Source organism: Oreochromis aureus, linkage group 14, assembly GCF_013358895.1.
Source record: "Oreochromis aureus strain Israel breed Guangdong linkage group 14, ZZ_aureus, whole genome shotgun sequence".
Taxonomy (NCBI): Eukaryota; Metazoa; Chordata; class Actinopteri; order Cichliformes; family Cichlidae; genus Oreochromis; species Oreochromis aureus.
This window is the reverse complement of record NC_052955.1, coordinates 6,412,846-6,439,493: the sequence shown is the minus strand read 5'-3', so window position 1 is coordinate 6,439,493 and position 26,648 is coordinate 6,412,846. Positions and strand designations below refer to the sequence as shown.

Below are 26,648 nucleotides of genomic sequence, written 5' to 3'. Positions count from 1 at the left end.
TTTGACCCCATGAACGATTTTAAATGAATTTCTATTTGATCTGCATCCAAAAATCTAAAACGGTGGAAGCAGCATGCAAAGACTAACAGGAACTAAAAATGAAAGTGATTTCCATTTACTCCATGCTCTAACACCGTAACCAACTGTGGACAATTTTACAGCAAAATAGAAAAAACTGTGGTGGTCAACCGCACTGACTGACATATTAGCAGAGCTCTGCCTTGCTGTGGCACAAATGCATGGTTGTGTTTTCATTTATGTTTATAGAGTTTTTTACTATGTCAATAACATGTCATCATGTAATTCCAGCTGTGGGAATTTGCTGTTCTTCTTCATTAGTGAGATGAGCCCCCATAAAGTGACTCGGTAAACACATTAAGATCCCCAAAGCATCAGAAATACCCACACAACTACACATGAGCTCGCATAATACTGCACCCAACAGGTTTTAGTTTATGTAACAGGACTAGCAGGCTCATGCTTGCTCTTTCTCTCTCACTGCACACATGATGAAACACATACAGCTGTGTTCAAAAGCTCGCATACACTCATCATGCATATCATGGTCATTTTAGGCTTTTAATGATTTCTTTGAACTGTTCTTTTTGGAACGATTGTACACCAAACATCTCTAATGACTTAAAAAACAAGAATTGATTGCATAAGTTTATTTATTTATTTTAGATTTTCTCTAATCCACATAGACGAAAGTATCAATACACCCACTAATAATATTTGGTTAAACATCCCTTACAAAGTTGCACCCAAACCATATGGTTTTGGTTGCCTTCAAGACACTTCTGATATAATTCTGTCTGGATATTTGACCACTCTTCTTTGCAGAGTTCATTTAAATTGAATGATTTCCTAACCTTTAGCAACCTTTAAGTACAGTCAACAAATTTTAAATATTGTTGAGGTTGGAGCTTTGGGAAGACCGGTGCAAAAATGTCATGTTAAACCGCTTTATCCATTCCAACACCAGTTTTATTGTGTGTTTGGGATCATTGTCCCATTGGAACATTCATTTATGTCAAAGTTTTGACCTTCTGGCTGCTGATTTGAGGTGAAGCTGAAGAATTTGGAGGTAGCTCTCCTTCTTTATTATTCGACCACTTTGTGGATTGTACCAACATCGTGCTTGATAGCTGATGTAGCGTTCTTAGGTTTGAAAAGCTCACCCTTACTCCTATAAAAATACCTCTTGTCATTTTTAGGAAATAGCTCAATCTTTGTCTGTCATGCTGGTGTTCCAGGAGTTTTGAGTTGTTCCTGAACATCCTAACCAATTTGAACTCATCTGAGGGTGACAGTTTGGGTTTTTTCCAGACCTTTACAGGAAAGTGGTGACACATCCAATAAAACTGATGATCCTGGATTCTGCAGGAAACCAACTAATTTGAAGGAACTCTACAAATACTTTGAAGAGGACCTGAGGAGGAGAAATTTTGAGAAAAAAAATCGACACAGGATCTGTGGACATAAGCCAACATAAGGCTGTTGGTCATGGAAACACTCACACAACACTCTGAAATAATTTTGTCATTTGACATTGCGATGACAATTATAATTAACGATTGATAATTATTAGGAGCTATTAAACAAAGAAATATGACGCAGCCCCCCCCAAAATAAAACGCAAGGCACAAGTTGTCTTGTATAAACGTAATTGAAAAGTCGAAACATACCTCACCTCTGGGAAAATCACGTTTCTCCGTCAAAGACACGAATGTTAAACAGGTCTAAATCAGTCAGCAGGAACTGTTCCTTGAAGCAGAAATCATATTATGCCAGTGTTTATATCCAATCAGCGCACACACAACCTCCCTCTGATGACTCCCAGCAAATCCCACCTCTATATCTCCCTCTCTCTCTCGCTCTGTGTTCTTGTTTCTTAACCTTCGGTAATTTGTGTCCAACCAGCCTCGGAGGAGAGACTGGGATCACTAGCAAACCCCCAGAATGAATGTTAGAAACTATGCATACATCCATTGCCTTAACTGCCTTTCCAATAGACAAAGGGGGCTGGAGGCCATCACAAGTGTTACTATCAGTGGGTTGCTTGATTCTGGTTTTATTTAGTTTTTGTTAATTTCAAGTAAATATTGCTTAAACTATATTAATTAATACTGTACTGTACTAAATTGTGTACTTACCCTGGGAGGTATATATTAAGTGCTATATTAAGTGTACCTGCTCCTGCCAAAACATCTGAAGAAAAATATTCAAACCTAAAAGATAAAGAGAGATAGACTGTTTATTACTCTAATGCAGGGTAATGTGGCGTGATAGTCTAGCTGTCACTGTAAAAAGAAAGAAAGAAAGATTTGTGGTTTTAACTATGGAAGTTGTAAAAAGAAAGGTACTGTTTATAGCTAGCTGGGGAAGGATTTTTGCACACAATGCCTAGCTTAATTTACAATTTTCTTGCACAGGAGAATGTCAGCAAGAAGGAAAGACACATGATTATGTAATATTTAACTTTTAAGTAGTAGTACTATCAGCTCACGACACCCATTCATTTCATGTTTTTGTGAGAAAACTCTACAGCAAATGCTTCTGTTGTTGGCATGAAGCTTGAATAGAAGTCGAAACTCATCTGTTTAATTTCCTGGGTTATCAAAGGTTGTGCATTAGACCATAAATGCATGTATTGAAAATTAAGCAATCACATCTCTGTGGGAAGTCGGAGTGCTGCAGCACCCCCTGTCACAAAATTCAGTCATCTCAGCTCCTGAAAAATGCAAAAAAGTTGTTGAAACATTTTCAATTATCCAATAAGTTTACTGTATGTCTTGACTGCTGTGTCTTAAGAGGCCACTCAGTTAGAAGACTGTGTATACCTGACATATTTGAACTGTTTATTCTTGTCTGCTGTGTTCAGTGGAGTCGGAGAGCGTCCACGGCTCTGCTGGGGCCTTTCTCAGATAGATAATTGAACTACATTAAAAACTGCAGGCCACCTGGTTTTAACTGCACCACAGACAATCCAGTATAAGGTTTGAAGATGGAAACATGGATTTTGTACAAAATGCCTGTGGTGTTATAAAGATCAGCAAAAATGAAATGACTGATTTTACAATAAATCACTTTGATGTTTACTATGTAAGAAACATTTAAACTGTGATAGCATTTTCTCACAAAAACATGAAATAAATGGGTACTGTGAGCTGGTAGTGCTTTTAGTCTGCAGTTCTGAAGGTGGCTTATATGTGCAATGTCAACTATGTGCTGTATTTTGTCCATGAAGCAGTGTTCATTCGCTATTGAAAATCTTATGCAAACAAAGCTTAAAGTCCCATTACTTCACACAGGTCTTTCCCCACTGCTGGTGAAAACTGTATAATATATAGTTTGCATTTAGCCTTTCTAATAGAAAACATTACACAACATTTTCTGTTCAACCAGCATTTTCTTGGATGCGATCCAACTATGTCCTTCTTTGCTGTTTTTGTTGAGTCACATCACAACCCAAATGTTCACATAAGAGATTAAGAGCGAGGGAGATCTGTTTATTCCAATAACCATCCATTTCACACAGAATAATTAGATGCTAACTTATTCTCATTTATCATAAGAGACCCTGATAATGAATGTTTTCTATCGTAAGTAGAAAGGGTATGGTCTTACTGTGATTATTCTGGGGGACTTATAATTCTGGTATATTTTAATAGACTAAATAAAACGTTTTAAAAGAGCTAACAGTGGTCTATATGCTGCCATTTTTAAGCCTTGTATACATTAAACTATAAGAATTGTGTATCTTACTTTATTGCATTTATTATGTGCATGCCTAAATTTTTTGACTGACTTACACAGTCTTTTCATAATTACTGCAGAGAATAAAACCAGTGGTGAGAGTGGTGTGTACCAACTTTGAATTTGTTAAAAACACATTTTTTTTATTAAATAAAGACAAATCTTGCTAATTTTATTTTCAACCACCAGAGGGCAGAATTATATTTTTTTTCCCTCTAGGTGTTTGTCCAGGACACACTTTTAAATGTGACAGATTTATTTTTGCAGTAATTTTACAGCGAGGAAGGACAAAAATTTAACCCTTCCATACAGTTCAGGTCAAATTTATATAGAGTAAAAAAATACTGTTTTGAGAAGAAACTGCATTTCCCCAGATGCCTGCAGAAACAGGCACCTGCAGGTCTTTGAAGGATCATGGGGGGAATCTCAACAGCATAAAGGGCCCCTCACATACAAAACTACAACAGCAAATCCATTATGTCCAATGACTTGCCACTGCGTCAAGCAAAGTGCAGCTCACAACAAGTAGGCTGTGCTCTGGGGGACAATTTCTATGAAGCACATTTGCTCGAGCTATAGGACCATGAGGGCACAGAGCACAGCACACTCGCTTAACTTAGCTGTCAGTGCAGCCCTTATCACTTTCTTTGTGAAGAGGCCAAAAATTTACTCACGTGTGGTGCACATGCAGCTAAGAAATAGAGGTCATAAATATGTTAGACGGTGTCTTGACTGAGAAAACCTTGACACAGAGAGTAGAGCTACACCTGTAAGTACAAACACATACAATGTAACTAAATCATCTAAAAACATGCAAATTAAAAATTAAAAAATATTTACTCTGAGGTAACTGAAATTAAATTACCTGAAAAATAACTGAGAGTAAAAAAAGAGACCAAAAGAGGTGTGGGGGATGGGGTCTTACTGCTATAATGGGACTTAAACTGCCATTCTGCAGGATGTGGGAAACATGTGCAAGTCGAACAAATGCAAGGAATCCCACCACTGATTTGACTGAAAGGACTACTTTAAAACAAGCACATTTTAAGTGTTAATTGCAATTGTGTGAATTGTTATTGATAATTCGAGATATTATGATTTTTCATGATAAAGCAGTAAGGGCCTTGTTATCAGTTCTAATGGTTATATATGGTTATTATAACAAATCTCCCAAATTTCAGAATGTTATTGCCATGTTTACTTAATATTAGATAGGCTGTTTATACATTCTAAATAGAGCTATAATTCAAAATTTGGTATAGACAGTTATTGTCAGGGATCAAAACTAACCCGAACCATAAAGTGAAATATCAGTATAGGAATGAATATGTTGAGTCAAAGTCCCCTTTAAACTGTAAAACCGGGATCCTCAAATCTAACTGAGAAGAACTTAAGTCGATCTCCTGACTCACACAAAGAGAGTGTCAGATTTGTAGCAGTCTGCCTACTGACATGATATCACTCTTAAGTGCTTTGCTACTTGGTCTATGAATCAAAAAGACTCCCCATTTTCTCAGCCAATCATCTCCATTCTTGTTGTGGCGGAGATGGGTTTTTTTTGTGTTTTTTTGCAGCTATAACTGTTCTCTTCTGTCGTTATTCCACTACCACGCCGAACTGGCTTCAACCTGTTTTATTCTTCCAAAGAACTGAGGAGTGAGCAGTGCTTATCTCTGCTCTGCCTGAGGTTATACTGGAATGTAAAAGGGAGGAATTCTCTTATTTTTATCTGTCTCAGAAAATTACCATCTGCTCCATTTCAAATCAACTTCACCAATGAACTAATAGGCCAAGATTCCAGTGAATTGTACCCTGTACCTTTATGCACAGCCATCCACGATCAAATTCGTAGGAACTTTCTTGGTCAAGATAAACCTCAGTGTTACTTATAATCCCTTCAGATATCCTGCACAGATATATGGACCCAAACCTCCTTTTTTCAGCTGTGTTCAACAAATAAAGCCAAGAAAGAACCTTAAAAACAGCTAGCACTGACCAATGTGCTGAAAATAAAATAAGAAAAAATATTATTATAAATAGTATAAATAAAAATACAACAACCGTAAATAATATAGAACACCAAAATCAGAAAAACAGTAAAATCCAAATAAAATTAACATTTCTATACTGGCTTCAAAGCCAAACTGAAAAAGCGGGCCTTCAAACCAGATTTAAAAATCTTGCGTCTTCGGCACATCCAACAACAACTGGTCAGCTGATCTAAGAGACCGAGAAGGGGTTTCCAGGTTCAGTAGCTCAAATAGGTAGAGTGAGGTGGGAAACAAATAAAAGGACTAAAATGAACAGGCAGGTAGTGAGGGTAAAACAGGAGTAATATGCTTTGCGCACCAGTAAAGCTGTGTGGCAGCATTTTGCACCTGCTGAAGACCCAACAAGGATGACGGGCTAATACCAAGGTATAGCGAGTTACAGTAATCCAGCCGAGTTGTAATAAAAGCATGGATTACTGTTCTGAAATCATCCTTTGACAAGATAGGTTTAATTTTGGCCAGTTGCCTCAGCTGATAAAAGATGGATTTCACTACTACTCTCACTTGACTCTCAAGATCACTATCTATTTAAAACCCAGAATGGTGATAGTGGGCTTTTCATGCTGTGCTAGAGGGTTCGCGTCCACAGGAAAGGCCTGGCCCAAAAGACAAAACCTCGATCTTATTTTCATTCAAATTTAAAAAATTAAGAGCCAACCAAGCTTTCACTTCCTCAAGACAACCATTTAGTGTTTGCAATCTCATTTTGATGATATGTTGTGCTGGTGATGACTCTTGTTATAGGGTTTTGTTTAGTTTATTTTTCTTATAAACTCATCATGTCACTTTACAGTCAACACTTGTGCATTTTAGTGTTTTCTCCTCATTGACCAAACCCTGATCATTGCAATAGATCTTTTTTTAATGCAATACTCTTTGTAAATATTATTTATGTCATGTAATATTAATCATAGTGTTCACCATTTTAATTTCACACATCAAACAAGGACTGACAGAGACTTTCTAGTAGCAGGATGCTGATACTCACCATCGACCAGCACAGCCAAAAAAAAAATATTGACTTAATTAAGGCCTCAACAGTCTTTAATCTAGCAGAATATTATATGGGTGAAATTGCTCTCCCTGTCACTCACCTTGGTGGCCTCCTCCATTTGTTGCAGAGTGGATCATGAGTTTTCTTATTTTGAATAAGGTAGATTCATTTCCAGCAGCTTTTATGAGTTTCATTCCCCAAGACCTTTCATATATTATTATTATCATTATAGTGGAAATATGTAGGTCCTGCTGTGGGATCTACATGCTGTAAGCCTTTGTTATATGACAGCGAAACAATCACACCAATTATGAGGCATCAAAGTTACATTATCCTGAGAAAAAAGGCTACAAGATACATTAATCACATTGCACATCATAGACCAGGGGTTTGAATTTTGTAGTACAGTATGTTTTTGGTTTGAGGATGATTTGTGTGTGACGTTTGTTTCTTTTGGAATATTGGTCTTATTTAGTTTACCTTTAATCAAAATATTGTTTGTATTCAGTTGTGTTTAAAAGTCTTCTGTAAAGCTACTGTGACTTTCTGGAGGTATTAAGTTCCTCTTTGTCTGATTTTGGTTCCAGTCTCATTTCTGTATTGTGCTTTGTCTTTCAGTGTCCCTCTGTGTCAAGTTAAGCTTGTTTCCTCATTCAGTGGTGTGAATGAGGAAACAAGTTTTACCTTGGTAATTTTTATCCCTTTTGTCTTGTGTTGGGTCGACTCTGTCTTGTTATGTTAATTGTCTGGAGCTGTGTTCCCCACCTATTTCCACGTCCATCAATAGCTCTAGTGTATATATTGTCTCTGTCTTCTTTTGTCAAATGTTGAGTTGTCCACATAGCCTGTATGTGCTCTAGCGCTGTATTCTCTATGTCCCTAGTAGTTTCTGTCATTTTGGATTCCCTGGTTTGCTCCTTGTTACTTTTGGACTGTTTTTTTACTCCTTGAACTCACCAGCATTTTAAGGCTTGATTTATGGTTTTACTTTGATATCCTGTATTCTGCTATAGGTCCCGAAATAAACACTCTAAACTCCACACAGTGTAATCATAACACAGCAAGACAATTATGACACTATTTTTGAACTTGAGATAGATCTGATAGCATCAAAAATGTGCCACATGAGAATAGAATGAATAGAATAGAATAGAATGCCTTTATTGTCACTATACAGTTGTACAATGAGATACAGAGCATCTCCTACTCAGTGTAAACATGCTGGGGGGGGGGGTACAGTTCTGCAGTGCTATGTACATATGGACAGTATAACATCGGGAAAAAGATATATATATATATATATATATATGTATAAAATGTACAATATACAAGCCGTATTTTTAAGAAAGAAGAAAAAAAAGAAAGTAATATGTAATAAATAGTGTTGTGTATATACAGTTGAGGTATTGCACATAGAATTGGTATTGCACAGTGGTGGTCAATAGAGTGTTATCGGTGCATGTGTGAGTTCAGGGTGGTTATGGTTTGGGGAAGAAACTGTTTTTGAGTCTGTGGGTTTTTGTGCTGATGCACCTGTATCGCTTCCCTGAGGGAATCAGGCTGAACATGTTGAAGCCAGGGTGGGAGCTGTCCTTGATAATGTTTGCTGCTCTGCTGAGGCAGTGGGAGGAATAAATGTCCATCAGGGAGGGGAGAGGGCAGCCGATGATCTTTTGTGCTGTCTTGACCACACTCTGAAGCCTCACTCTATCCGCCTTGGTGCAGCTGCCGTACCATACCGTGATGCAGTAGGTTAGCAGGCTCTCAATGGACGAGCGGTAGAAGGTCAGCAGCAGGTTGGAGTTCAGCTTGTACTTCCTGAGGACTCTCAGGAAGTGCAGCCGCTGTTGGGCCTTCTTGACGACCGCTGAGATGTTTTCTGTCCAGGAGATGTCAACAGAGATGAGGACACCAAGGAACCGGAAGGTGTGGACCCTCTCCACACACTCCCCGTTGATGTAGAGGGGGGCCAAGTCGGTGCTGTGTCTCCTGAAGTCAACAATGAGTTCTTTGGTTTTCTTAGTGTTCAGTGCCAGGTTGTTTTCTGAACACCATGCTGCCAGCTTCAGGACTTCCTCTCTGTACTCTGAGTGTGTAGACACAAAGTTATTCAAACCCGATTCTGCATTCTGTTAGCTTTATTTCAACTTACACAAGGGTGGTTTAAATATCTTTGTTAAATTATATCAATAGGATTTCCCTCAACTTAAACAAAGTGTGATACTTTTTCAAACTTTGGGATTTATCTGGGGTCATTTTCCAGTTGGCAGTTCTATCAAAACCCAAGAGTCAGCTGGCTCACTGATGGCATGACGTTTTCTTCCAGGATTTTCCCTGTTATACAGTGCAGGTTTCCAGTTCTGGAGAAAGCAATGTAGTTCTGGAGCATCAGCGAGCCACCACTATGCTTCACTGCAGGCCATGCTTTCTTTCTAGCATCATTCGTCCTTCCTGCAGATATACCACTGATCCATAGACCAAAAAAAAAGAGATTAATGAGATTGATGAGATTAATTTCTAGAGTGGCGGATATAGACAAAATACTGTTGCTGTTAATCTGACTATCTGCAGTTTTTACACACTTAAATATATAAACGCAGTTACTGTTCCTCCATTTTGAAAGACAGAGGCGTCAGAGTGAACTTCGGACGTGGCTTCTACATTCAACACAGACGCTGTCACAACCCAAATCCCGACGTCGGTTTTGAATAAATTTACTTGTTTTTTAAAATTTAAATTTATGTGTGCTGTATGCATTTTGTTCATTCCTAAGTTGTGAGTCTACACCAACCAAAATACTGTCTTTAGTTATTAACCTTTGAAATGTTGAAGGCGCTTGAAAAGTAACACAAAATTAGCTGCCTTTCCAGGAAAACAAAAACTTTTCAGAAGTACTTAAGGTTGTGTGAGGGTACAAAACCCTGTTTAGTCTTTCCCTCCCAGGCTTCAAACCTTCTGATTGGCACACATTTTGTTTTTAGCGTTTACGTGTAGACGGAGATATTTTTTCAAAACTGCACGTGTGGAAGGGATTTTTTTTTTTAAACGAAAACGGTAAAACTCAGTTTTCAAAAAGAGAATACTGCAGCCAAGGTTTTTGTGCTGAGCATTGATCCATTAAACTGAAACTTCAGTGATTGCTAACACCAGGTCCTGTGGATATTTTTTGCAGACACACATGTGATCGGTCTTTGATAAAGTCCTCTTTCTGCAATGCCCTGTGGAGCCACAGTACATTTGATTTAAAACTTGTAAAGTTTACTTCCAGTACTGGAAACATTTAGTGGCTTTGCTCTCTTTTTTTTCCATTCCTGCTCTTGTTTGTGCAAAGTAACATTTTGGCAACTTTCTCATTCTAGCCATATTGCTAATATAATCACATGTAAAAATAAATTTAGCTGATAGAAAAAAAGTTAAATTTAGATAGGAAATGTTTCTTGAAGATTAATAGAATTTCTTTTGTTGGTTCACTAACTTTGTTGTTCTCATTGTTTATCATTTATATGTGGATCTGTTGTGCTTTGGATTTGCATTTCTTGCTGTTACTGGCAGGAATCTTGGTGAGTTTCAGTTCACAGTGAGTGGACACAGTGAGTCTGTGTAATTATCAGGGAAGGGGGCTGTTTTCCTTTTCTGACTTCAGGTGCCAGGCAACCTCACTGTCCTTCACATTCCCCAGTTTCGGTCATGTGACCAGAGTTTGGCTAGAGCCAGCGAGCATGACCAGAAACACTCACAGACGGCCCTTTCTTCTTTTTTCCCACTCCTCCAGGTTTAGGTATTTGATTAGATACAGTTTTATTATACCCTCAAGAACTCTGGGGTTGGGTGGTCCCCATTTGCTTCTCAATTTTAACTCCCTGGGTTTTTTCACTGTTTATTTATGGTATTATTTTGAATTAGTTTTTTGAGTTAATCACTAGTTTTATAAAGTTTCTATGTGTTTTAATTCACCAGCTGGGAGTAGGACTCTTAGTAGAACTCTATATTCTGCAGAGCAAATAAAGAATTGATTTTGTAATAAGTATAATACTAAAGAAATAAGTATTAAGCTTATTACAGTTAGTTTTAAGCTTATACTTGACTCCTTTTAAACTTCTTGTCAAAAATAATTCTCCTTCAAATGAAAATGATTAATTTCATGTCACTTCTTTCCATTTGCTACAACCTGATCTTAGAATGGTTTAAAGTGCACCTGTGTGTAAATCACTGATTAACAGCAACCAAACATGCCCGAGAGTCCTAGACCAGTCACTGGAACACTACACAGGAAATGGTGCTCAGTGGCAAACAACCTTAGATGATGAGCCTCTGTCACATATAGAGAATTTCCTGTAAATGTCTGAAACTAAAAGTATTTTAGCCATTTGAGAGGGAAGTGTTTGGATGCCCACATTTATTATAATGCAGTCATACAAAAAGTTAATCTCAATTAGTTTAAATGAAATTTTAATTTAAATGAGCTCTAACTTGTGGTTACTGGTTAGAGCTCATTCATTGACCAGATGTCAAGCAGCTCCTTGTCCATTGTTGAATGTGATAGGACTAAGAGACAGCAGTCGGTCACATGATACGGCACCAAGGGACCTCCTCCATATTTACTGTGAGATATTCATTCATTTTTAGCATACCTGCCTTCCTCAGATGTGTCTGCATGTGTTTTGAAACTATACTGAAAAGGATGTGTGTCATTGAATGGAAATTCTAGTTGGTAGGAGTTTTAACGTTTTAAGCTTTTGAGTTAAGATAACTATGTGCTCCTTTGCTGCATCTTTTTTTTAAATAAAGAGACAAAATGAAAAACTAGGTAGTAGAAGATTAAGGAGAAGTTAAAGTTTTACTGCATTTGGTGAACACTTTTAAATCTTGTTTTTACTTTCATGAATTTGAAATATTTTACTTTGTTTTAATGTTATTCATGCATTTTTATTTTGTTTTGTAGTATTTATTTTGATTTCTGTTGATTTTACTTCATGAGACGTTGTTTTATTTTGCATACCACTGTACTTATTCAAGCTATTAGCTGTGGTTAACTTACCAAAGATATTTCTTTACATCCTGTTCAGTGACCTGTAGTAAAGGTGTGTGGTGTTAATGGGTACTACCTGCAAACAGGTGTCGGGGCCAGAAATAAAAGAAATGCAACTTGCCTGGAATGACTCCACTGTTTTGTGCTCACATTCTCACCTCTGCCAGTTAACCGATCCTGTGGCTAATTGTTGAGAGCGTATGTGGTAAAGCTGCCAGCTGGAGGTAATTTATATCTCAGGATTGAATATCAGGGTTACTCTCACAAAGACACCTGAACAGAACACGCACCATCACTTTTTGTTACTGGTTCACTGACTCACGCAAGAGTCAGTATGCTGTTAAAAGATTAACAAGAGCTTGTTTTATGTTCTTGATGAAGACAAGTTTAAAAAAGAAAGGGGATAATATCTTAAAAAGTCATTTTTATTTAGAAAAAAGGCCATTGAATAATACATATCCATCAGTTGTATGTAATACAGCATGATTAACTCAGTTACAAGTTGCCTCAGAATCCATGTTCTTTTATTCTCAGTACACACTGTGGACACTGTGTGTCCTGCAACTTCCAGTCTCTCAGCAGACCCTTTCCACAATGTAATAGAAACTCAATTTAATGCATGTTATCATTTGTCTTGGCTGGTACAGGTCATTATTGATATTATTACTACAGTATTTACAAGACATAATCCTTTTGACAGCTCTGTATGCTATTCAACACACCAAATTTTTCAGTTTTCTACAGAGGGATGCTTCAGCATGAATGTGGCAGTGGTGGCTTGTGGAAAAAAATATGCCTTTGTAAACATGTAAAGAAGCTGGTACCATATAAAATACAAAATGTAACAGTAACAATAAAATGAACAATATTAACCAGAAAAAGATGGAGTACTAAGATATGCACAGACATGTCTTTTTCAGTCTCTTGAAAAGCACAAAGCCCATCACAAAAATACTTAATATTACAGGCAAAATCAAATGCATCCTTCATTAACAGTTCTCATTTTTTATGAGCTCTTTGTCTAAAGACAATCTCATGGGGTGAGCGAGTTCAAGACTAAGTACCGTTTTTTTTTCTTTTTGGTTCATACATAGTCTTTCCTTTCTAAACCTTGGGCACCGACAGACCGTGGGGTAGAATAAGCCATTCGTGACGGGTTGTATCGTGTCTCACGAGGCGGACAGGAGAAACAGAGCAGTCCACCACCCAGAATCAGGAGTGCAGCGGCTGCCCAGCCAATATACAATGCAGCTCCCAGTTCCCTCCGCTGAGCATCAGTGAGTAACGGATTGTAGAAATCCCTGATTATGGTGTTCGCAGACCAGGAGACAGGAATGAGCTGCATGACACCGGATACAATGAAGAAGACTCCAGAGATGATCATCACCTTGGCCTTGGATGCCTCGTCTTCAATGCAATTGGTGCACTTGGCCCCAGCAATTGCAATGAGCAAAGCCAAGATTGCTAACAGGATGGAAATGACCGTGAGAGCTCGGGCAGCTTGAAGATCTTGGGAGAGGGCGAGCATAGAGTCATACACCTTACACTGCATCTGTCCAGTGCTCTGGACCACGCAAGTCATCCACAGGCCCTCCCAGATGATCTGAGCCGTCACAATGTTGCTACCAATGAAGGCTGTCACCCTCCACATCGGGAGGGCACAAGCCACAATGGCAATAAGCCATCCTAAAATGCAGAGGGAAATGCCAATCAACTCCAGCCCTATAGACATGCTGAGGGTCCTTTTTCCTTTTCCTGCTGAAGGTATGTCACACCTGAGGTAAGAAAATCTAAAAAATCTAATACAGGAGAAGAGCCAAGAAGAGACCCAGGTATGGTTAATTTCAGGCCTCGCATCGGTGTGTGATGATCTTTCATCTCGACTTCAGTAGTGCTGATTTTATAAGGCTGGTCAGATGCAGGGGAGGAGTCTTTGATGAAGCTGACATCACCAAAAGGGGAGGAATTACCTGGACACTCAAGTCTTTCTGCTATCGGCTTACATGGCCAACTTCACAATGGGCCTGACCACAAAGAGGTCTTTTACAGCTAAAAGGGTATGCAGTTATGTGTTTTTAGAATCAAATAACCAACTCTGTGGTAAATATAGATTTACTGTATAACAAGTGTTGTAAATGTAATGTACAAAAGTATGGGAGGAAAGAAAGATCTTCGTCGCCATGGAAACTTATTAAAAAAAGAATATAAATGGAATGTTACCTTCTCAGAATGAGTTTATAAAATGAAATTTTGTGAAATCAGTGAAAACTTTTCTTTCACTTTCCAGCTGCTCATAATGCTGATAAACCTTTAGCCCAGCCTTCCCTCTGTGGGATCATGCTGCTTTTTTTGAAATGCCTGATAAATGAAGAATTCTGGTCTCAGTTCTTCCAAAACAACCTGTAACTCTTCTGATAGTCACTGCAAAAGCCTTTGCCTCTCCTAAGCAAGGCAGTGAAGATTCTCTGCAGCTTTACAAGAGCACAGATTACCTCAGTTGAAGTTAAATCCTTACACATACAAATGAGCCTGGCTTTCACCTGGCAGCCCTGTTAACTTTTATGAGTCTTAATGAGTCCACCTGTCTGTAGAATGTCCTTGGATTTCTTTTCGTCCAAGACTGTCTCCCTAAGAATGCCCCCATCCCCCAGCACTCTGTAATCCAGGAGTAAAATGGGTTCATTGTTTGGAGTGAGAGTTCAGATAGTTGACTGTGTGTAAGATGACAAGGTGGCGGTTCTTGTTATCACGGAGCCTGCAGACATATGGGAGACAGGGGGATGAATAAGTGCTGTGACAGAGACTCTGAGTTGTCTAATGAATGGCTGAGTGTGCAAAATTAATGACATTGTTCTTCTTTACACCCCTACAATATCAAGCTTGAACATTTTACAGAATCTACTTTTGAATGTGTTGTTCTAAATTAGTACATTCTCATTTTAGTATGAACAGCAGAGTATAATTGACCAATCTACCATCAAACAGAGACTTGGTTAATTTTAAATCATTAACCATTACTTTATATAACTGCTGTGTAATAGAGCAGTGGTTCTCAGCCAATGATGGAAGCAACTAGATTTAAAAAAAAGTCAAAACATACTTTACTTTGTTGATGCTATAAAATATTATTGATGTGTGTATTTTGCATGGTTTTTCTCAAATGTTGATATACCAGATAGCTCACTCTCAAAAAAGTAAAAAGGAAGAAAAAGCTTCTTTTGGGTCTTCACTTATTCACATTCACTTATTTTTTATTTATTTTACTTTACACTGCATACCCTATCTGACAGTAACATTCATCCAAAGATTATCGTACACCTCAGACTTCTTAAAAAAAAAAAACCCCACTGACATTGATTATTTTGATTGACATTTTATTTCATGTATTTGTTGCTTACACTCTTTTTTTTCCTGCCCTTTACACTTTTTAATTAAAATTTTTTGCAATCACTTAAAACAGTCACAGTCACGCAATGATTATTTTTTCCATTAACTAAAAGGATCCTTTATAGATAGATAAATAGATTGTCTTCAAGCCTAAGCAATCAGTCATTTTCAACAGTTAGGGCTCATTGTCAACAGTCAAAATGATCACAAGAGGTTTGTTTAAAAAGGGCGTAAAAAACATGTAAACCAAGAAAACAATCCAGAGAAACAGATGTTAAAAAGCATATAGATAGATACAGATAGAACACAATGAAACCTTATTCTAATCAAAGCATTTATGTGTATTTAAAAATGCGTAATCAACACAATTAAAACTGTAGGCATATAAATGAACAAACTCTCTAAATTTGGACTGCAAATAATTGAACTTTAAAGTTGTTAACCTCCAACAGCAACATGTCTGCCCTCAAAATGTAGGACATGACAATATACCATGACAGAATATGGAGCTTCCTTCTGAACATGAAAGCAGAAGGATACAATTTTCCAAGAAATGGCTCTTCTCCTTGAGCATTCTTTTCCATGATGGCAAAGATGTGATAAAAGAGCAGATGTTTTTTTCAGACGTAGTCTTTCCTGTCATAGTCACTGGGGATGACGGACTTAGGTTGAGCGTATACCGTTGATGGAGGCCCATACTTTTTCTGAGGCTTCTGGGGCCGGCTGCACAAGAGGATGGCCCCTCCCATGAGAAAAAAAGCAGCTGCTGCCCAGCCCAGGTACAAAGATGCACCGAAGTCTTTCTTCTCCCCCAATCCCGTTGAATTGTGGAAGTCCATCATAATATTATGGGCAAACCATGACACGGGTATCATCTGGCTCAGAGATGCCAGGATAAAGTTCACACCAGCAACAATCATCACTTGAGCCTTGGTTGCCTTTTCATCCACACAGTTGGTACACTTTGCTCCCACAAAGGCTGCAAACAGCCCCACAATTCCCAAAAGAATAGAGAGGATAGTGAGGGCACGCGCGGCCTGAAGCTTGGGACTTAGATCCAACATGGAGTAATGAACTTTACACACCATGTAACCCGTGCTCTGGGTTCGGCACTCCATCCAGATGCCCTCCCAGCTCGTCTCAGTGGTGATGATATTATTTTGAATGAAAGCTGTTACTTTCCACATGGGCAAAACGCAAGACGCAATGGCAAAGATCCATCCAAGGAAAGCCAGGGCCACTCCAAGAATCTCTAATCCCATTGAAGGCATGTCTGCACTGTGTGTAAATATAAAGTGTCCACTGTCAAATGTCAAGTGTCAGATGTCCTCAGAGTAGTTTGAAGAGATCTGAGTGATTTATTGAGATTATTGCTGATATGAGAGTAGATTGTTTTAAATAGGTGGAGTCATGTGGATATTGACTGGAGGAGTTCAAACTGTTAACTGCCCCACCTCATTTGTACTGCCAGAAACAGTCGACTCAGCTTAATGATTCAACTTTCATGGCCTCAGTAGCTCTCCCACCTGTTTGGGTGAGGGGAGAGTAAACAGTTTCTTTATCTCTCAAGTCTACAGCAGTTAAAGAATAACAGAAAAGGTAAAAATCAAAGGATGAATGGTTAAAAGTAGAGGATAACTTCAGCATTAGTATCATTGTAGTAGTGTGTGGCAAATGAGTCAGAAAGAAAATTTGTTAAAAATGCTTACTAAAAATGCAAGTTGCACAAATGGGTTGTGAATGGCATTAGTACTTTATTAGACCTTATTTGGATAAACAGTATTCACTGAACCTCAGGCATAATGGAAGTGGTGAAAAGCATATGGGCGGAAAGTTAGCTGGAAACCAGTGGGAGTACTTTGATTATGTGAAGGTTGTATTTGTGTATATGTGAAAGCCTCTGCATACTTCTGATGAATTTGATTAAAAAACAAAAACATCATCCCCAGTTCTATGGAAAGCTTTCACAATTCCATCTAAAAAAATTTCAGCTTTAAAAGTTTAAAGATATAAATGTTTTGGAAAAAGTGCTTTCATCTGGCCATTAAAAAGACGAGGCCTCACCTAGTTTTCCTTCTCTGCTTTTGATAGAAATATCATTTAAAAGACAGGTGATTGATAAGAATGGTGTTCGACTTATGTAAAGCACACACTGAGTTACTCAAGCAGCCTCAGTTTAGAAAGCTTAAATTATTAGATGTGATGTCATCGTGTTAGGGTGTGTAATGTGCTGATATGTACTGCTAAAAACAGCTTCACTGCATCTGTTCAAATGACTAATCAGTCCTTCTGGGAAGTTTTTGACTAACACTACTTGTGGAACTGCAATGCAACACAAAACCTGTCCAATATAATACATTGTGCATAGAACATATTACTTTCGTGAAACTCTTTTAGGAACATCTGTATTTCTCTCAGTACACGGACATGCTTGAAATAAAAGAACACACTAAATAATAGGCCAGTGTGTTGGAAAATGCATAAATAGTCTGTTTGGGTGTCCTCGTGGATGGATTATCAGTGTCCTTTTTCTGAAAATCATTGCATCATTTCTTTCAACTTCTATTTCAGTGTGCTGTGGAGAAAAACTTACACTCTGGCCTCCAAGATTTAGCAGAGGTTTCTCATCACACTTTGACAGAAACTGCACAGCATTATTTTCACTTTGTAAACCAGGTTACTAACATAAACATTATTGACATGATCATAGGACCACAGCAGTCAAACGCATGCCCTTCAGACACTGAATGAATGATGCTTGAATGCTTGTGCTTAAATCAAACATTATTCAAGAAATTTATATTTTCTTGAAGTTCTTGAGAAAGCTTTGGTCCATCAGAATACAAACAGTAAAAATATAAAAAGCCTTAACATTTTATCCTGAGTCACTCTCTACTGGGAAATTATGCACTCATATTTTGTCCACACCTCATTTAACCAACAACAACATCATTTTTTCTCTCTTACATCTGCAGTTTCTTTGAAATGGGAGCTGCCTTGTACTAATATGCTTTCCATCACTTCTGACTAGCACCTGATTGCACTGTGGTGCTCAATGACACATTTTGGAAGCAGCTCTGTGGCTCACTGAAAAGGAATTTCTAGTATATTTAGAAGCTCGTAAATACTATATACTAATATTTTAATAAATTTATGTTACTTCGTAGCTAATGCCAAAGTTAAGAACACATGAAATGTTTTCTAATTTGTGTATCTTGTGGATTTTTAGATCTGCTTGTTTGTCGAATGGATTAAATCACATGAGTTTGTTGACCCTAAATGAAGCAATTCGACTATTTTTCTGTCTATATTGTTAAAGTGTACTATTTAAGCATAATTTCTTCCATATTAAATCTTTTTTTATATAGTGTTTGCTTTTTTAAAAAAAAAGAAAAAAGAATTGACATACCCTTTTAAACATTCAAGCCATGTTTTGAGTCTATGAACCCAAACAGAAGTGCACAGCAATTAGTTGCAAACTAGCTGATCAATAGAGTCTTTGTGGCTCAGTTGTGACTCGGCGCAGGTTACATCCCCCTGCAGATGGAGACTGTTATCTCCGACTCAATTTCACTTTGCAAATGGAGGGCAGGCTACGAAAGAAAGGAAGCACAAGGTGCTCCTCTGAAACAAGCCATCTATTGTTCGTTTCTTCCATCTACATTGAAATAAAATATCTAAAGCTGGAATGCACCTGAACTGCACTTCTTGGTCAAACATGGCTGAACTCTATAGTTGGTATGTGTCCCTGCCTCTTCACACCAACAAACCTTTTGGAATAAAAAGCACAGTACAAAGTGCATATCCACCATAAAGAAAAAGTTGATAACAAACAAATTACTGAAAAAAAGTTTTACTTTTCAACTGAAGTTGTGAAACTTCCTCTTGTCAGAATTGACTTGCAATTACATTGTGTTAGGTTAGAAACATCTTGATTTCAGCTTTTTGAGGAAAAAATGTGTTCATACTTGCAAAAGAAACAAAAAAATGCACATCATTTAAAAAAAATGTTCATGACTAAAACATGAAACACAGATCAGTCATTGAAGCTAGTGCCAAACATGCATCTACTACATCTACTACAAACCACAAATTTATAAATGCAGATCATCATTTCCTCATGTCACATGGTCATACATAGTCTCTTCTGGTGTATCCATTGACTGATATGGTTTTTACTGCTGAGTAGTCAATGCGGGAAGGTGCAGGACCACCACCGCTTGGTGCCGTGGTTGATCTGCGAGGGCAGGAACAGCAAAGCAGGGCTCCCCCTAGAATCAGCAGGCAGGAAGCAGCCCAACCAAAGTACAGAGCATTACCAAACTCCCTCTTCCCTGTCTCCTCCAGCATGGGGTCATAGAAGCCCAGGACAATGGCGTGAGCTGTCCAGGACACAGCCACAAGAAGCAGCAGTCCAGCCACCACAAATGTCACCCCAGCAGCCACCATGAGGCGAGGTTTACTGCTCACATCCCGGCTACAGTTGGTGCACTTGGCACCAGCCACTGACAGAACGATACCCACAATGCAAAGAACCAGAGAGATGATGACCAAGGCACGAGCTGCTTGCAGGTCAACTGGAAGCCCCAGCATGGAGTCGTGCACCTTGCAGTGCATCTGTCCGGTGCTCTGTACAGAACAGTTCATCCACAAGCCTTCCCAGATAACCTGAGAGATGACAATGTTCTGGCCGATGTAGGCAGCCACTCTCCACATAGGCAGGCCACAGGTCACCATTACTCCCAGCCAGCCAGCCACAGCCAGAATGATCCCGAGGATCTCCAAACCGGTAGAATACATAGTTGGAGCAGGGGATGAGGAAGGAGCTGAACAAAATTCTGTTCCAGTGCACTGTGAGATGGGAGGGCTTCTGTGTCGGTGAGCTCAACCCTCTTGAGATGAAGGTGACATTGGATCTCTGTGGCTCAAAGGCCTGTGCAAGACTTTTAGTGAGAGAGGAAGAGAGAGGGAGAAAGAGATTCTACCTTCTTTATTCAGCTTAGATGACTGAAGGTGGAGTCAGCTTAAGGTGGCATCATTTTTACCTCCAAACTAAACTTGGGTTTCTGCATACATCAAAGTTTTCTTTGAAATCTGATACAAAAAGAATTCTTGTAACATGAGACAACCACAAAAATAAATATTTTTGTTGAAAGAATAGTCCAATGCTGAAATGTCCATGAACCCAGAGAGTCTTAGTTTATAGTAAAATGCTGTAGGTTTGTTTTTTTCTGAAAGACAGTTTAATTTATTTTTACACCAATGAAATATTTACATTTATTAACTAAGATGCATACACTGAACCGAGTCGAGATACTTTTAAGTTTTTGGTTTTTTTAAAAAGGCTGTACAGATACACAGTATTTTAGACCATGTTTGCATATTTCTGTGACATGTGACAGCCTTGATGAAAAATGCTGAATCATTCGCTGAATGAGACCCACGTAGAAAAAAAGACCAACAATGCCAGCCTTGTCTTTTGGTGGTCAGTCACACAATCCCTTATAGCACAGAAAATACCTGCTGGCCAAAAAAAGAAACAGGCCTCTTAGGAGTTCTCTTTATGTAAATTGAGACTTGTACCTATCTAGAGAGTATTCTTGGATGAATTTAGCTAATTATATTACCTCATTGTCCTTAATGATTGTTTTGTAGCGGCCAGGGCTGTTCGGGGTTTTGTGATTGACAGTTATGTTCTGTTGTCATGTTGCCATAGTGACAGGTGGCGCTCTCTCTGTGAGTCTGTGTTTCCGGGTGGGAGAGCGCCATGTTTTGTTGTTGTTGAAGGCTAATAAACGGCTGTGCTCCCTGGCTAACTCGCGGGAAGCAAGACCAAACGAAACCTCTGTCTCCTCCTTGTCTGAGCTCGCCATAGTTTGTTGATTTTGAAATAAAGTACAATGAGGATATTTTACTCTTGATTAACCTAAATAAACAGAAAATCATATAAAAAGGTGCAGTAAGGCACATTTGAAAAATATTAACTCACAGCTTTTATGGCTTTTTTGGTACCGTCTTTCCTGGGAATACTTTAGTCAAAGGACTGGAAAATGCCTCACAGTTAGGAATATGTTCTAAAAAGTCTTTTCATCTTCTAGACAATAGGGACCTTGGCTAATAAGTGAACACTGTCATTAAAGGCTTTCCTCAATTTACAGAGGTTACATGGGGTCAGTGATTAGAATAAGCAGAGCTTAACGACACCAGAGGTATCTATAAAGAGTAAAACCTAAAATCCTCAGTTTTATTTTAAATATTCTACTATGCATTTATTACGTAATGTGAGGAAATATTGGTGTTGAAATGTAAAGATAAGAAAAAACAGCTGGATGTGGAAGGAGGGATGTGGGAGTGTAGATGCAGTCATTTCAGGAAATTGCGAAGTGTTAATTTGCATTACTTTACTGAAATACATGTTTTTACAGGCAGGGGATGCCACTGTCAAACTATTTATTTTTATGGTTACATGGTTGCATCTGCTTCTGTTACACTATATTTCAAATATGTGTACATTATTATTTTATTGTTAGTTTGAAAGGATGTGGGTTTTGGAAAGTATTCTAATTAAATTCAAATTTACTAATACAGATTAGCATTGTTCCATAATTATATAAACATCAGTGATAGTTAAATTGTGTTTTATACATATCAGTGTTCTTATGCATATCAAGAGTTGTTTTTTTCTCAATACTCTTTCCAAAGTGATCACTTCATTCTTCTGACTAACCTTCATTTGTAAGAGTAATACAGAAACCATGAAATTTTCTACACTATCTATATCTGTAATTTCATATTTCAATAACATCTATTTTCTATAGCATAAATGTAGATTTTAAAAAAAAAACAAGGCCTAATAACTGATGGTGACCACGATTGACTATAATAGCATTAAAAGGATTTGTTCAACGGCCCTAAATAGATTGACCAGTGCTCAGTTCAAGGAGCCAAACTGTTACCCTCAGATGAAAGAAAGTTGTTAGGCTGCTCAAGAACAAGCCAGGAACCACCAAGACTAAAGCCTGCCATGAACAGGAAAGCAGAACATACAAAGCAGGCTAACATTAAGCTTCTGGATTGGCCTTCCCAAAGCCCTGACCTCAACCTTACTGAAAATTTGTGGACTGTGCCAAAACATCAGGCTCATCCCAGGAAACTAACCCATTTAAATGAACTCTAAAAAGCATGTGCCAGGAAGAGTGGTCAACTATTCAGACAAAATTATGCCAGAAGCTTGTTGATGGCTACCAAAAGCATCTGGTTGAGGTGCAATTTGCTAAGGGACATTTACCTAAATATTAATTGGGGTGTGTAAGTCAGTACAGTACAATCATTCCACCCTTAAAAAAGAACAATTCAGAGAAATCAATAACAGGCCAAAATTACCTTGAAACTCTTGTGTTGAAATTAGTGTATGAACACTAACATGGGAGTAGTAATAGTCTGTAATAGTCTCATTCTGTTACCACACAATCTTTTGTCATCATGAAAGTGCAGTGTAGTTAATCAACAGCCATATACTAAATAGCACTCCCTTTGTTGCAAAATAAAGTATTCCAGAAATTGGTGTGACTGTTTAAAAAAAAAAAAAGCTTTACAGGTTAGTGACAAAAATAGCACAGTGGTGGTGCAGTGATTTACCTAATCATGCAAACATAGATGGAAATACAGTGCATAAAAGGGGGAAAAAAGAATTTGTACAGTCTTACAAGCCTGAATATTTGCTATGAGAACACTTGTTGTTCAATACAGCGAGCATTTTTGTAATTTCTTTAAATAGGCCTCAAGAATAGTTCTCTAGGTTTTCTGAAGAATATTCAAAGCTCGTCTAGGGATGTTGGCTGCCTTTTGTACCATTGTCTATCAAAAGATGATCCCACATTGGTTGAATAATGTTGACGTCCAGGATCTGGACAGATCTGGGCAGAGTTTCAGTAATTTTGTTCCATTGTATATTCTTCCATCCAGACATGCTTAAACTACATTAGCAGTATGTTTGGGTTCATTGTAACGCTGAAAAATGAAATCACTGCTAATCAGGCAATTTCTGGATGATATTGCAGGGTTTATGAAAATAATACAGTAGTTTTCTCCATTTATTATTGCATCAATTTTGATAACACCACTGGCAGCCCCAAACCATGACAGAGCCTCCTCTGTGTTTAAAAGATGGCTGTAGAGACTCACTGTTGTACCTCTCTGCTTACGTCTTTTGTACATATTGACAATTTGAACAAAAACCTTTTTTTTCCCTTCCTTAAGAATGGCTTCTTAGCAGACACCCTTGCTGTAAGACCATTTTAATGAGACTTCATTGAACAGAATCAGCCAAAGCGCCTATTTCTTGAGGACATTACTTTTTATTTTTATTTTTTAGGCTTAGGATTTTGTCCTACATTTTTCCAGTTTCTTCAAATCTTTTAAGAACAGCTGCTCACTATGCCAAGATATGCATAAGTATTATAAGTAATATCAGTATTTGGCTAATAGTTATTTGGGAATCACCTTGTTGGTGTGAAAATATTATTTTATGGCTGTCAAACTGTGTTATATTTTATATCATATACTATATTTCAGAGATTCCACTTAGGAAGTGTGAACAAGTTGTGTGTTTTTACAACAAATTGATTGTATGCTAGTAACAAAATGCCTAAAGACACAATATACAATCGGTTCTTTACCAAGTTATCTGTTATGTGTAGACACAACCCTGGTTCCTCCTTGAATTGTCTTTTTATGTTTGTATAAAAACAAACCTAACTCAGGTGTCTTTTATACAAGCTTTTTGTGCTTGATTGATTCACATGTTTTTAGTATAGAAAAGAACAAACAAAAAAAGTATCCTCTGAAATTTTTAGATACAAGGACTGGACTGAAAAATAGTGAAAAAGCATCCAATTTCCAAATAAACTACTGGGGAACTACTCAATATCATTTTTAAATTTACCAGAAAGTCCGGCTCCATGGAGGCAAAATATAAAGAAATGAGGAGTGACTTGAAACTTTTGCACAGTGTCATACATGTTTTTTTCCTGTGTGCAAAGATTGTAATTTTTAGGAGTTTACGAGGTGCATCACCTCGAGTCGACCATTTCTTGGTATCACACATGTAGCAACTTGAGTTTTGCAGAATACCTTGCTCAACATTCACCTGCTATGGGAGTGGGAACCAGTCTGACCCGTTCAGTGACTGTGCTCCCGGTTGTTGTTACTTCACACTGAAGTGTATATTTATACCAATCATTGTCAACATTACCTTCAAGCATTTCTTTTGCAAGTTTCAAAACAGGTGTCTGTTGTTGAAAAATACTTAGTGAACTAATCCAGCCAATATAGTTTAGTGCATTAAGCATTGTAATGAGTAATTAAAAGTAGCATGAATCATGTAAGGAAATAGTAAAATAAAAGGAAATAAAAGCTGTTCCTGTTTTTTTTTTTTTTAAGCCAACGGTGTACACATACTTAACTGAGTCTTTCCCCAGGGCAAAATAGAGCCAGCCAAAAATGCTTATGCACATTATCCTTCCAGAGTAAAGAAGAAGTCAAAACAACACCTGATTGTATTTATCATACACCAAACAACAGCCAAATGAGTTTTTGACCAATAGAATTCCTGGCACCAGATCAGCTTTCCTCTGATCTCAACCATATGAAAATCATCAAATGGTTATAAATAAGTCAAAAGCATGTCTGTGTAAAACAGGCCAACTGTCGTTTTAAGATTTCTTGAAACCTGTTCGCTCGCAAATACATCCATATTTGGTGCATTGTAGTGTTGTGCAGACTAGTCCCTGAAGTTGCGAAATATTAAGGTGCACGTCGATGTACTCACTGAGATTTGTTCCTAACCTGTCATGCACCTGTCATTACATTGCACAAACACGCCCACAAATGCAACTCACTCTAAACTGAAACTGGGCACAAACAAAATACGTGTGAAGTCTTTTAGGATCGTGTCCCATCATTTCTATTTATTGCTGCAGCATTACGTCTACTCAAGCACTGGATGGATCACTCTGGATGTTTTTGTTTATTTGGCAACATAAACAGAGCAACACTATTGCTCTCTTTTTTCTAACACCAGCTGCAAGCAGCCTCTACCTTTTGAATAGCCATTAATTAATTTTGTGTGTAATTTGGTGCTTTGTATTTAATTGCAATGCTCAATGAATTATTGTATTAAAACTAAATAACCTGTTGTCATGTCTCTGAATAGAGAAGGAAGATTAATTTTTCTTAATTCTAAAAATATATTGAAGCAGGCTAAGTCTCAGTAAGCAGTTTGTACTGAGTGTGGCTAGCAATGTCCACCATGATTGAGATTGCTGTACCAATTAATGACCTCTAATGACTGTTCTGTTTGGGGGTGGTGCCTATAAAGCTGTGTTCCTGTAGTTGAGCAGTGTGCGGAACCCAGGAAATACAGGTCAAAACAGAAAACTCTGTCTCCTCCTTCATTGCTTAAGCCACAATATTAAGGGGATATCAGGAGTGCTACTGTCAACAACCCGACTTCAGTGAGCTCCAAATAACAGATAAAACAAGCAAAAGACCACAGCTCATAGCAACACACACACACACACACATATACAGAATGCATTCTGCTAAGAGTGTGATTCTAAACCACTGCCTCCTAACAGTAAATATTAACAGGTGTAATTTATGGTGGATGTTATAATTTCAGGGTCCTAAAAGGCTCTTTTTTGTTAGACTTTCAAAGATTTCAAGTTTCTGTTAGTGCCATGTGATAATGAGACACGGCCAAAGATGAGTGAGTCACTGAGCGGCACGCAATGTCGTGCCTAAATTATCCACTGAAACTGTGACTGTACCTGAAGAACTGCCTCAGGGCCCCCTGTGATGATTTCATACAGACACAAACAAACCACCGTTTTATCTGATGAAAATCCCAAAAAGTGTAGCCATTTCCCTTACGTCAGAAAATATAACTTTTTCCATAGCAACCAGTAAACACTTCCCTGTAGTTTACTGGTTAACTCATTGCGGGATCTCCTTGTAAATTCTTGAGATAAACAAGGGTTACACTTGGTACTTTTAAGTTTTCATTTTTATTTTATTTTTAAACAAAATTGCTACTATTACTTATTTTTATTACTATTATAATTGTAACTTGTTTCCATCTATAGAATTCAAACAGATTTACTCAAAATTGAATAAGCTATAAACTACAAATTAATATCAGAGATACAAGTAAATTAATATAATCCAGTATACATGAAAATCCTGAAAGCCTTCAATACGGGTGCAAACACTAAAGAAGTGTTTTACAGTTTTACAGACTAAGCTTATGGCCCTTACAACATTTCAAATGACACACAAACCCTTATCTGCACATTTTTATTTTGTTCATTGCTTTGCATCACAGCCCTTAAAGTTTGACTGAAGGGTTGGGCACCTGAAAAACAACCAA

General features: G+C 37.9%; 3 protein-coding genes across 4 annotated transcripts; all 3 read right to left on the bottom strand.

The window, feature by feature from the left end:
• Positions 1 to 12,237: 12,237 nt before the first annotated feature.
• On the bottom strand, positions 12,238 to 13,718 carry LOC116320382 (claudin-3-like). Its single transcript, XM_031739980.2, has one exon. The coding sequence runs from the start codon at positions 13,563 to 13,565 to the stop codon at positions 12,918 to 12,920; it is 648 nt and encodes a 215-aa protein (XP_031595840.2). The 5' UTR covers positions 13,566 to 13,718; the 3' UTR covers positions 12,238 to 12,917.
• A 1,439-nt stretch (positions 13,719 to 15,157) lies between these two features.
• On the bottom strand, positions 15,158 to 16,627 carry LOC116320371 (claudin-4-like). The gene has a single exon (XM_031739966.2). The coding sequence runs from the start codon at positions 16,489 to 16,491 to the stop codon at positions 15,841 to 15,843; it is 651 nt and encodes a 216-aa protein (XP_031595826.2). The 5' UTR covers positions 16,492 to 16,627; the 3' UTR covers positions 15,158 to 15,840.
• Positions 16,628 to 19,108: 2,481 nt separating this feature from the next.
• LOC116320365 (claudin-4-like) lies at positions 19,109 to 26,103 on the bottom strand. 2 transcript variants are annotated; one of them, XM_039598144.1, is made up of 2 exons: positions 26,050 to 26,103; positions 19,109 to 20,163 (listed from the first exon to the last, which is right to left on the bottom strand). In XM_039598144.1, the coding sequence occupies exon 2, from the start codon at positions 20,018 to 20,020 to the stop codon at positions 19,352 to 19,354; it is 669 nt and encodes a 222-aa protein (XP_039454078.1). In that variant the 5' UTR covers positions 20,021 to 20,163; positions 26,050 to 26,103; the 3' UTR covers positions 19,109 to 19,351. The 2 variants fall into 2 exon arrangements, with proteins under 2 accessions (XP_039454078.1, XP_031595818.1); XM_031739958.2 differs by lacking the exon at positions 26,050 to 26,103 and adding an exon at positions 20,848 to 20,905.
• Positions 26,104 to 26,648: the final 545 nt, after the last annotated feature.

Bases quoted from the DNA above. Each gene is read 5' to 3' on its own strand.
- LOC116320365 (XM_039598144.1), bottom strand. From the start codon at position 20,020: ATGTATTCTACCGGTTTGGAGATCCTCGGGATCATTCTGGCTGTGGCT.
- LOC116320371 (XM_031739966.2), bottom strand. From the start codon at position 16,491: ATGCCTTCAATGGGATTAGAGATTCTTGGAGTGGCCCTGGCTTTCCTT.
- LOC116320382 (XM_031739980.2), bottom strand. From the start codon at position 13,565: ATGTCTATAGGGCTGGAGTTGATTGGCATTTCCCTCTGCATTTTAGGA.